At 39.4% G+C, this 11,672-nt stretch overlaps 1 protein-coding gene across 3 annotated transcripts in view; it reads left to right on the top strand.

The window, feature by feature from the left end:
• The window catches only part of ATP6V1H (ATPase H+ transporting V1 subunit H), a 126,259-nt gene that overhangs the window by 76,757 nt on the left and 37,830 nt on the right, over positions 1–11,672 (top strand). For 2 of the 3 annotated variants that reach the window (XM_023184199.2, XM_023184200.1), the window contains one exon: positions 9,261–9,362. The exons of the other annotated variant lie outside the window; for it this stretch is intronic. In XM_023184199.2, coding sequence (XP_023039967.1) covers positions 9,261–9,362 — 102 coding nt within the window. The remainder of the gene's footprint in view (positions 1–9,260; positions 9,363–11,672) is intronic. 3 annotated transcript variants of the gene reach the window in all.

Genomic DNA, 11,672 nt, shown 5'->3' with positions numbered 1-11,672 from the left:
GATCTCAGCTCACTGCAAGCTCCGCCTCCCGGGTTTACACCATTCTCCTGCCTCAGCCTCCGGAGTAGCTGGGACTACAGGCGCCCGCCACCTCGCCCGGCTAGTTTTTTTGTATTTTTAGTAGAGACGGGGTTTCACCGTGTTAGCCAGGATGGTCTCGATCTCCTGACCTCGTGATCCGCCCGTCTCGGCCTCCCAAAGTGCTGGGATTACAGGCTTGAGCCACCGCGCCTGGCCTTGAGTACTGTTTTTATAGTAAATCTTGAAGTTGGTAATGTCAGTCCTCTGACTTTGTGCTGGCCATTCTGGTCTTTTGCTTTTCCATAACTTTAGAATATATGGAAACAAACTTTAGTTTGTCAGTATCTACAAAATAACTTGCAAGGATTTTGATTGGGATTGCATTGAATCTGTAGATGGAGTTGGGAACAGTTGGTATCTTGACAGTATAGAGTCTTTCTATTTGTGAATGTGGAATATCTGTTTATTTGTTTCGATTTTCTTTGATCCCTTTCATTTGGCTTTTGTTTTCCTCATATAGATCTTGCACATATTTTGTTACATTTATACCTAAATATTTCTCTTTCTCTCTTTTTTTTGGTGCTAAGTCTTGTGTGTGTGTGTGTGTGTGTGTGTGTGTGTGTTGTTGTCCACCCCCCTGCCCTTTTTTTTTTTTTTCTGAGACAGAGTCTCACTGTGTTGCCCAGGTTGCAATGGCACAATCTCAGCTCACTGCAGCCTCCGCCTCCTGGGATCAAGATTCTCCAACCTCAGCCTCCTGAGTAGCTGGGATTACAGGAGCGCACCACCATGCCCAGCTCATTGTTGTATTTTTAGTAGAGATGGGGTTTCACCATGTTGGCCAGGCCAGTCTCTAACTCCTGACCTCGTGATTTACCCATCTCGGCCTCCCAAAGTCCTGAGATTACAGGCGTGAGCCACCGTGCCTGGCCTTCTCCCCCCTTTTTAAGAGGCAGGATCTAGCTCTGTCACCCAGACTGGAGTGAAGTGGTGTGATCATAGCTAACTGTAACGTCAAACTCCTGGGTTCAAGAGATCCTCCCATCTCAACCTCCTGAGCAGCTAAGACTACAGGCACATACCACCATGTCTGGCTATTTTGTTTTTGTTTTTGTTTTTTTAATTTTTGTGGAGATGGGATGTCACTCTGTTGCCCAGGTTGGTCTCGAATTCCTGGCCTCAAAGCAATCCTCCCGTCTCTGCCTTTCAAAATGCTAGGATTATAGGCATGAGCCACCATGCTTGGCCTAGTGCTATGTTTTTAATTTGAAATTCCAATTGTTCAGGGATAGTGTATGGGGAAACAAGTGAATCATAGATTTACCTTGTATCCTGCAACTTTAATTATTTCTTTTATTTCCTTTTTTGTTTTATTACACTTAATAATACTTCCAATATGATGGTGAATACAGTGATCAGAGGGTACATCCTTGCCTTGCTCCTGATCTTAGGGAGGAAAGCATCTAGTTTCTCATTATTCAGTATGATGTTAATTATAGATTTTTTTTTTGCACACCATCTTTATCTGATAAAGTTGAGAATGTTTCCCTCTATTCCTAATTTGCTGAGAGTTTTTTATCATGAATAGATATTGAATTTGTCAAATAATTTTCTTGACTCTATTGATATGATTTTTCTTCTTTAGCCTGTTGGTGTGATGGGCTGCATTAATTGATTCTCAAATATTACACTAGCCTTGCATAGCCGGACTCAATCCTGTTTGGTCATAGTTTAATAATTCGTTTTATATGTTATTAGATTTGATTTGCCAATATTTTTGTTGAGGATTTTTGCATCTGTGTTCATGAGAGATAGTGCTCTGTAAATTTCCTTTCTTGTGATGTCTTTTTCTGATTTTGGGATTATGGTAACGTTGGTCTCATAGAATGAGTTAAGAGTTGTTCCGTCTGCTTCTATTTTCTGGAAGAGACTGTAGAGAATTGGTATTGTTTCCTTCTTAAATGTTTGACATAATTTACCAGTGAGAACATGTGGGCCTGTTGCTTTCTGTTTTGTAAGGTTATTAATTACTCATTTCTTTAATAGATATAAGCCTATTCGATTATCCACTTCTCCTTAGGTGAGCACTGTGAAGGCCACCTAACTTCCATAAGACTGGACTCCTTGGGGTTTTTATTTCTGTAGCTAGTTTTTGTTCAATCTTTAGCAGTGAGTCAGTTTCCCTTTAAGTGTTTCTACCAGTTGATAGATCCAACAGCAGTTTTTGCTCCCAATAAGCTTTGATTCTCTGTCACCCATCTCTCTAGCTTCCAGGGAGGTGGTTTGTCTTGGGACCTCAGTTCTCTGATGGATCCCGATGGATCTAAGAAGACTTGTTTTGTTCAGCATTTGTTTTTTTTCCTGCTGTGAGGATCGGAGTGATGATTTCCAAGCTCTTTACATGCTATACCAGAAACTGGAAGAAGTCTGCTCTTTTGTTTCCAAGATGATTTTGGCTATTCTGGGTCCCTTAACATTTCATATGAAGTTTAGAATCACCTCGTTAAAATCTACAAAGAACCCAGTTTGGACTCTAATAGGGATTCCGTTGAAGCTGTATGTCAGTTTGGGAAGTATTTGGTATTCAGATCCATGAACCTGGGATGTTTTCTGATTTGTTTAGATCATATTTAATTTCTTTCAACAGTGTTTTGTAGATTTCAGAATATAAATTTGGCATGTCTTTTGTTAAATTTATTTCTAAATATTTTGTCCTTTTGATGCTATTGTAAATGAAGTTTTCTTTTTTTAAATTATTTATTGCAAGTTTATAGAAAAACAATTGAGTTTTGTAGATTGACCTTATAATACCCTTTTCTTTATTGGATTCCTTTGCATTTTCTGTCTGCTGTTGGCCCTCGAATATGCAGGAATTAGGGATGCCGACCCTCCTTCCCCACAGTCAAAAAGCCACGTATAATTTTTAGCTTCTCCAGAACTTAACTACTAATAACTTCCTGTTGACTAGAAGCCTCACTGATAACAAACAGTTGATTAATACATATTTTGAATGTTACCTGTGTTATATACTGTATTCTTACAATAAACTAGAGAAAAAATATTATTAAGAAAATCATAAGAAAGAGAAGATATATTTACCATCCATTAAGTGGAAGTGGATCATTGTAAAGATCTTCATCCTCCTCGTTGTCATGTTGAGGAGACTGAGAAAGAGAAGATGTTGGTGTTGCTGTTTCAGGGGTGGCAAAGGTATAAGAAAATCCATGTGTAAGTGGACCTGTGCAGTTCAGACTTGTGCTGTTCAATGATCAACTGTACAAGATTATGTCATCTGTGAATAGAGAGTTTTACTTCTCACTTTTTCAATCTGGGTGCGTTTTATTTCTGTTTTTTGCCCAATCGCTCTGGCTAGAACCTCTGCTATGCAAATGTCTTTATGAATTCTTTGTTACATTCCATCATCTATTTGTCTGTTCTTACTCCAATACTATGTTATGTTAATTGCCATTCATTTTTTCTGTCTTGGTGTCTGATAGTATGAGCTTGCCTGTTCTTCCAAGGTGTCTTGGTGCTTTCTGGACTTCTGCATTTCTGTATGCATTTTAGAATCAGCTTGTCAAACAAATGGTTTGACCGGTATTTCACTTGGGATTGAAACCATAGTTTATTCCAGGGGGAATTGATATTATTTTAATTTGGAAGGAGGGTCCTCCAATCCATGAACATGGTAGTACACCCCTTCATTTATGTAGGATTTCCATTGGATAATGTTACCCTCTTGTCCGTCTTTCATTACATTTTTTCCTTTGTGTGTGATTTTTTTATGGTGTTCCTATAGATCTTGCATTACAGTTTTTCACCTTCTACCTCAACTTCAATGGAACTTTTTGTGATGATAGAAGTAGTTTATATCTGTGCTGCTCAGTACAATAGTTTGTCACTAAAGAGCACTGAAAATGTTCTTGGTAACTGGGAAACTAAATTTTAACCCAATATAACTTTAAAACAAACCACATGTGGCTAGTGGTTGTCATATGAGGCAGCACAGTTTGAGTCTGGTATCTAAAAATACTGGTATAAATAGTTCTGTGTTGTAAATCAGGTTGCTCCTTGGCTTACCTCCCTGCCAGCTTGGTATTTGATTTTTTCACATTTAACATTTGTTCTTCTGACTTTCCGCTTCAATATTTTATTGTTTTTGTTTCATTTCCCATTTCATCCTTCCTTATAGATTTATACTTTTAAGAAATCCTCTTACTGTCATTTAAATGAGGCATCCAGATGGAGCATTTTTTAGACCCACCTGTCTGTGTTGTTTAGACTCAATTTTCTGTGTATTACTGAAAATGATACATTATTCTTATTTAAACAAAGTGTGGCAAATCAAAGTGAGTGATGTCAGCAAGACTGACAGAATAGGAAGTGGGAAGGAATGGATTAGTTTTTCATTGTTACCTTTTGACTTTGAGTTTTAACAACAAAAAGAGCTTGGATTTATTTTTTAAATCTAGTTTTTAGAAAACTTGACTATAATGGAGGGGAACATTTTACAAATTGTTACAAAAGCATTATGTATATCTTTATTATGATACACTTAAAGAGACTTTCGAAAAGAGTACCTTCTATTTTTTGGTGTTAGGTTTTAATTTTTGTGGCTTCTTCAGATTATTCCCTTTTCCTTTGTATGACACTGTGATTTTTCTGAATAGCCAGGAACAATGGTATGTGGTATTTTTCCTTTTTTTTCTTTTTTGAGACGGAGTCTTGCTCTGTCACCCAGGCTGGAGTGCAGTGGCACTATCTCGGCTCACTGCAAGCTCTGCCTCCCAGGTTCACGCCGTTCTCCTGCCTCAGCCTCCCGAGTAGCTGAGACTACGGGTGCCCGCTACCACGCCCGGCTAATTTTTTCTATTTTTTAGTAGAGACGGGTTTTCACTGTGTTAGCCAGGATGGTCTCGATCTCCAGACCTCATGATCCGCCCGCCTCGGCCTTGCAAAGTGCTGGGATTACAGGTGTGAACCCACCGTGCCCAGCTGATGTATGCTATTTTTCTTTTATGTTTATATGATGATGAGAAATTTAAAATTATTGTTTGTCTTTAGTTTTTATTCTTGTTAATTGAGAAACCAGACTCTGTGAAATATTTTTAAGAGGTTTCTTCTGAGCCAATATGAGTGACCACCATCTTGGGAAAAACAGTCTTATGGAGCCCTGAGAAAGTGTACCTGATTTCTGATTTACATTAATGGTGGCCAGTTGTGCCTAAACTCCAAAAGGAAAAGGGTATTATGAGTTTTGTCTGATCCCTCTTCCCATCATAGCCTGAAACTCAGTTTTTGAGGTTTCTCTGGAGTCCCCTTGGCCAAGAAGGGAGTCTCTTCTGTCACTTGGGGTGTTACCAGTTGTGAATCTGTATGGGTCTGCAGCAACTCGATCCTTGCCTCCTTGGAGGAAATAATTCTGCTGAGGGGCAGAAATAGGTTTAAGGCAGAGTGAGAGACCAGGGCAAGTTTTAGAGCAGAAGTGAAGGCTTATTAAAAAGATTTTAGAGCAGGGATGAAAGGAAGTAAAGTACACTTGGAAGAGGGCCAGGTAGGTGACTTAGGAGATCCAAGTGCCCTGTTCTGCCCTTGACTTGGGGTTTTATACACTGGCATGGTTCTGGGGTTTCCATTTCTCCTCCTTGGATGTTTCCCTTGGGCTGGCCTGTCACGTTCAGTGGCCTGCCAGCACTTGGGAGGGGCCACATGCACAGTATGTTTGCTGAAGTTGTGTTCATGCTCACTGGAGGCATTTTTCCCTTGGTTGAGCATTCCTAGAGGAAGGTCATATACCGGTTAAACTCCGCCATTTTGCACCTTAGTGCGCATGCTTGAGCCTGCCCACCCCACTCTTGAGATATTATTGGGAAGCTGCTAATCACCAGCTTCAGGTGTTTTCTATTGTTGGGAAACGGTCGTTCCCTGGCTCCAGCTGCAACCAATTATTATTTTAGAGCGGCAGCTTAACAACCCCCTGATCAAGTCACCTGATGATATTCTTTACATTCTTATAAATTATCTGCAAGAAGTCAATGACAGGTACTAGTGCTGCCCATTTAAGATAGATCTGGATGAAATCTTTATTTGATTCTGCTGTTTAAAAAGTACCATGCATACTGGTCTTCCTTTTATCTGTGGATAACCACACTTACATCAGGTAATTCCAGACTTAGCAAGTAGGTAAGTTAATTTTTCCATCTCACTTTTGAACTCTAGAGAAAATACCTTGTAGCTTGTATGTTAGTAGTTTTGAAATAAATATATATTTTGAATAAGGAAATACTCTGAAATATAAGAAGCCATGGAGATAGAAGAAAAGGAAAAGCTGAGAGGGAAAACAAGTTTCTAAAACTGAGGGAAAACATTGTGAAAGAGAATGAACGTATTTGTTGAGTGATGAATTAGACTAATAATGTAAATTCTAATTTGATTTGAACAGATGCTTTTCAAGATTACATTTCTAGCTAATGTCGAGGCAGAAATCACATTTGGTCTAACTACAGAGCTGTGGTGTGTTGCTGCCTGGATCCATTGGACTATTTGATAGAATCATGACTTGTGGTTAATGTGGCAATAGAGGTTTGGATTGTGATTGATGAATCTATTGTTGACTTAACTGTATTCAGATACATCTTGGAGGGAACTCTCTCATTGCATACCATAAAATCTCTTTTTTTGAACCTGTTCTTTTGAACATTTTAATTGATGATTTGACACAGAAATAGCATGCTCAGCAGGTTTATAGCTAATAATACAAAGATGTTTTCTTTGTTGCTGAAGATATTCAGTGGACTTAATGGTCCTGAAGGGTCAGAATTAAAATCATGTCCATATTTTGCAGATTTGACTAGAAGGTCTGTGATTCCTTCCAGTTGTAACATTATTTGACTCTAAGGCTGTGCTTCTCAAATGTTAATGGAGATCTTGTTAAAATGCAGATTCTAATTCAGTAGTCCTAGATTAGGGTCTGTGATCAGCATTTCTAAGTAACCAGGTGATGTCCATGCTGCTGGCGTGTACACCATATTTTGGGTATCAGGGAGGGTCTCAGCCGTATGGAGAATGGCTTAAGTCACTGAGAATGGTTTAAGGCAGGGATTGGCAGCGTGATTTGGTAAAGACCCAGGTAGTAAATATATATATATATATATATATATATTTTTTTTTTTTGAGACGGAGTCTTGCTCTGTCGCCCAGGCTGGAGTGCAGTGGCCCTATCTCAGCTCACTGCAAGCTCCGCCTCCCGGGTTTACGCCATTCTCCTGCCTCAGCCTCCCCAGTAGCTGGGACTACAGGCGCCCGCCTCCTTGCCCGGCTAGCTTTTTTTTTTTTGTATTTTTTAGTAGAGACGGGGTTTCACCATGTTAGCCAGGATGGTCTGGAACTCCTGACCTCGTGATCCGCCCGTCTCGGCCTCCCAAAGTGCTGGGATTACAGGCTTGAGCCACCGCGCCCGGCCAGTAAATATTTTTGACTTTTTGAACCATTTTGTTTCTATCCCAAATTACTCACCTCTGCCATTGCAGTGCCAGCTATGGGCAACAAGTAAACTAATGAACCTGGCTGTGTTCCAGTAAAACATTTACAGAAACAGATGGCATCTGGGTTTGGACTTGAGCTGTTATTTCCTGACTTCTGGTTTGATGTATTCAGAATGTCAGTCTTAAATAACGAAATTCAGAAAGTAAGATTAAATACAGAGATTGTTCGAGCTCAAAGCTTGAAGATGGCTACCTGAGAGCATAGATTCAAGTTGCCTTGAATATACACTCCAATTAGTAGCAGTTACAAGTGGGCTTTTAAGGGAAAAAGAAGAGGCAGTTCCTAAGTCGTTTATCAAGAATTTACATTAAAATGACATAAACTGTTGATTAGCTGTACATTGATGTTCGTATCACAAATTCCAGGAACATGAGGGTAATGAGTGGGACAGTTAGGGACAAACTGCCTTTAAATAATTGCCCTTGGACCCACACTCTTGTTTCTGGATGTGAAAAATTTTATATACTTCACATAGCTTTGACGACTCTGAGCTATTTTTCTTTTCTTGAGAACAGATGTTATATTTTAAATAATTTTTGTTAATGTAATTTGCTTATAATTTCATAAAATTTCTTGATATTTAAATTATCAAAATAAAAACATATAAGTAATCTTTTGAAATTATCAAATTGTTTCAGTTGAATTAAATTTAATTTTAGAATAATTTGCAAGTTAGCCTTTTAAAAACATACATAGTTTGAAATGTTAAAAACATAAATAGATATATGAGAAGCTGAATATATGTCTTGTTTCATCTTGAAGGCAGAGAGAACTAAAGTGGAGAGGTTTCTTCACTGCTATTCAATCTCAGACTCTTCCTGAGGAGGAACTAGGATCAGCAGGCCGTGGTCTCTTTCGGTGCCTAGACATACCTTACCTACATCTTTATATACCATTACTTATACATGTCATCAGACTAAATGTATTGATCTGTGATCTGTCATTTTTCCTTCCTATGACTTGAAGTCATTTAACATGACTGTCTTAATACATATTACAATGGCAGGTGGTAATTAGTACTATGAAGAAAAGTGGAGTAGGAAAAGAGAATGATGGGAAGAGTACTGCCTTAGGGTAATCCTGGGCTCTTATACAAGAGATGACATTTGAGCTGAAAACTGAATATTGTCTCTCAGTGTACTAGTGGGTTCAGTCGGCTAATTTGTTAAGGTTTATGTATCTATTTCTGAGTTGCTGGGATATTAGAAAGAGTTGTTTTTATATGTTGGTCTTCTACCAGGCCATTTAAAAAACCTTCATTCTGACTGGTTATCACAGTTATGCTCTGCTTTTAGAATGAATTGAGAAATTTTCCATCTATTTTTAGGCCCTTGAGCATTAAAATACCAGTAGGTCCTAGGGTTTACAAATGGCTTATGAAAATATATATAATTAGCAGTTTTGTGTTAAAATAACTTTTATTCATGTTCTAGTTTTCTTGAGGTGGGGAGTCCCTGATATTTTGGAAATTGTGCATGGCCTACGTTGTGAATCTGAAAGAAACTTGTTATATATGTATGACGCTTTGAAGGTTTGAAAACTGCAAATTTATGTGTAATAGTGAAATCTTTAGAAGAATATGAATATACTAATAAATGTCTATTTTCAGGAAGATATCTTCATTATACCTGTGCTCTGTTGTATTCTATAGAAAAATTAGAACTTGATCTCTCTTTGGATAAAATTTGTTTCAGAATCTTGACAAAACTTTTGGAAGTGTCAGATGATCCCCAGGTCTTAGCTGTTGCTGCTCATGATGTTGGAGAATATGTGCGGCATTATCCACGAGGCAAACGGTAAGAGAGAGCCATTCATTTCATTTGGTTTCTTGAAACCTTCAATGTAGAGTCTAAAATAATGTACTTATCTAAAATGGAGTAGGTTAGCAAAGGAACTAACAAAGTAAATGAAATCAAGTTTGCCGCAGTAGTGAGAATTATGATAAACCCAGTTAAAAATGAGTAGTATGGGCCAGGCGTGGTGGCTCATGCCTGTAATCCCAGCACTTTGGGAGGCCATGGTGGGCAGATCACGAGGTCAGGAGATTGAGACCATCCTGGCTAACACAGTGAAACCTCTTCTCTACTTAAAAAAAAAAAAAAATTAGCTGGGCGTGGTGGCACACGCCTATAGTCCCAGCTACTCGGGAGGCTGAGGCAGGAGAATTGCTTGAACCCAGGAGGCGGAGGTTGCAGTGAGCCGAGATCGCACCACTGCACTCCAGCCTGGGTGACAGCGAGACTGTCTCAAAAAAAAAAAAAAAAAAAAAAGTAGTATAAAAATATAAGTACACTTGTATACTACTACTGTGTAGATCACATTAGATAGTTCATGTTAAATATTTTCTTTGGTTTGTATGATTTAATTCAGTAGCCATTTTGCGAGCACTGGCTATTTTTTGTCTACTATTTGTACTTACAGAGATGAATTAAGCATAAAATATTTACTTATCTGGCCCTTAGGAAAAGAATTGCCACCCCACGTAACCTGAATCATAAGGAAAAGGACTGCTTGGTTAGTGCTTGCCAAGTCCCTCTGTAGTGACTCACGCACACTAAGACGGAAACTTAAATGGATTTCTCCAAGTTTCGCAGAAATGCGGTTGTCCCTTTTGTACTTGGCCCTTTCAGACCAAATATCTGGATACAATTAAGGGACGGTTAAAAAATAGTGAGGTTTGCTATTGGAATGGGCCACATAGATTTTGTAGCAGTGGAAGGATAACAGCAACCTCAGCATCTGAAGAATACCTCAGAACCTGGAGATACAGGGGAGGGAGGGACATCAGTGATCTTTGTTTCCAGTGAACTGCCTCTAGAGCTTTCTTCAAAGGAAAACACACAGATCTCCCAAGCTGTTGCCAGTGACTTCTGTTTAATTGAGTGCTGGACCTGTCACCAACTGCCAGATAGCTCTCACTGCTATACCATGGCCACTCTGTTTAACCTTACTGAAAAATCTATTGGAAACAGAAGAGATAATGGTAGCTCCTGTACCTCCTAAGCAAAATGCCTGTCAGCAACTCTGTATGTCTCTCCCATTTCCCCAATTCTAAAGCTATCCCTCAGCCATCCCATGGTGCGGACAAATGTCCTCTGACTGGTGGCATCGACAAATAGGCCAGTCTCTTCTTAAAATAAGGACTCAGTTATTTGAACTGAACTCAGACTCTGAAGGTTTGTCATCCAGCCAGGAGGTCACCCAGCCTGTTTCCTTAACTCATGAAGGTCTCATTTGGGTGGCCCCAGCAATGATAAACCACTTTCCAGGGGCATGATGAGTACCCTGGTATTATACTTTATGGAAGCCAGGCATTAAGTCATCTGCCTCTTACAGGGACAGTAACTTGTACTTTAGGGGTGGTCTTAAGGAACCTTCAGGTAATTCAGGAAACACTACCAGTAGATTGCATAGTCATCAGACAGGTGTGGAGAGCTCTGTAAAAGGAGGCTGTCCTTGTAGACTCTGATGATTCATTGCATTTGTTTAGGTGGTTGAGTTCAGGACCCTGTGGGACATGGGTGGTGAGGTCAGTGCTGCATGTTGGCCTTATCCTGGTGCTTGGAGTCTTGTAGGTAGTAGCCTTAATGAAATGGCATATAAAACTAATTAAGTGGACCTGGTCCCAGCCTGTGCCAGCCAAATTCATCAGAACCACCCACAAGTGTTGTGTTTATGGATAAATTTTTTGGAAGGTAAGATGGTGCAGAAATGAGGGGTTGATACTGTACAAAGACATTTTCATGCCTTTCTTTTTTCTTTGTTTCCCAATAAGCCTTTTGGACTCCTCTCTCTCACCTTTCTGAACTTCTTGCAAGACGAGGCACTGAATGCCCTTTATAGAGAGGTTCGTCTGCCTAAGAGCAATGGGCAGATGTGCTTACTGCCATATGAGAGATTGGGGTTTCTCTAAGTTTAGGGTTCCTCTTATACAGTGTACAGGGCTCATCTGGCTCCCTTTATGTTGGCTTGTGGAAATTGAGGCTTGGGGGACCAGCACTAAAATGCCAGTATCTTGCTATTTCTGTTACTGTGAACAATAAACTATCTTTTGTCTCAGACCTAGGAGTCTCATGTCTTCTACCAGGATCCATGAAACTATGGCA

Source organism: Piliocolobus tephrosceles, chromosome 7, assembly GCF_002776525.5.
Source record: "Piliocolobus tephrosceles isolate RC106 chromosome 7, ASM277652v3, whole genome shotgun sequence".
NCBI classification, from domain to species: Eukaryota; Metazoa; Chordata; class Mammalia; order Primates; family Cercopithecidae; genus Piliocolobus; species Piliocolobus tephrosceles.
The sequence above is the reverse complement of the archived record's forward strand: the minus strand, read 5'-3'. Positions and strand labels throughout refer to the sequence as shown.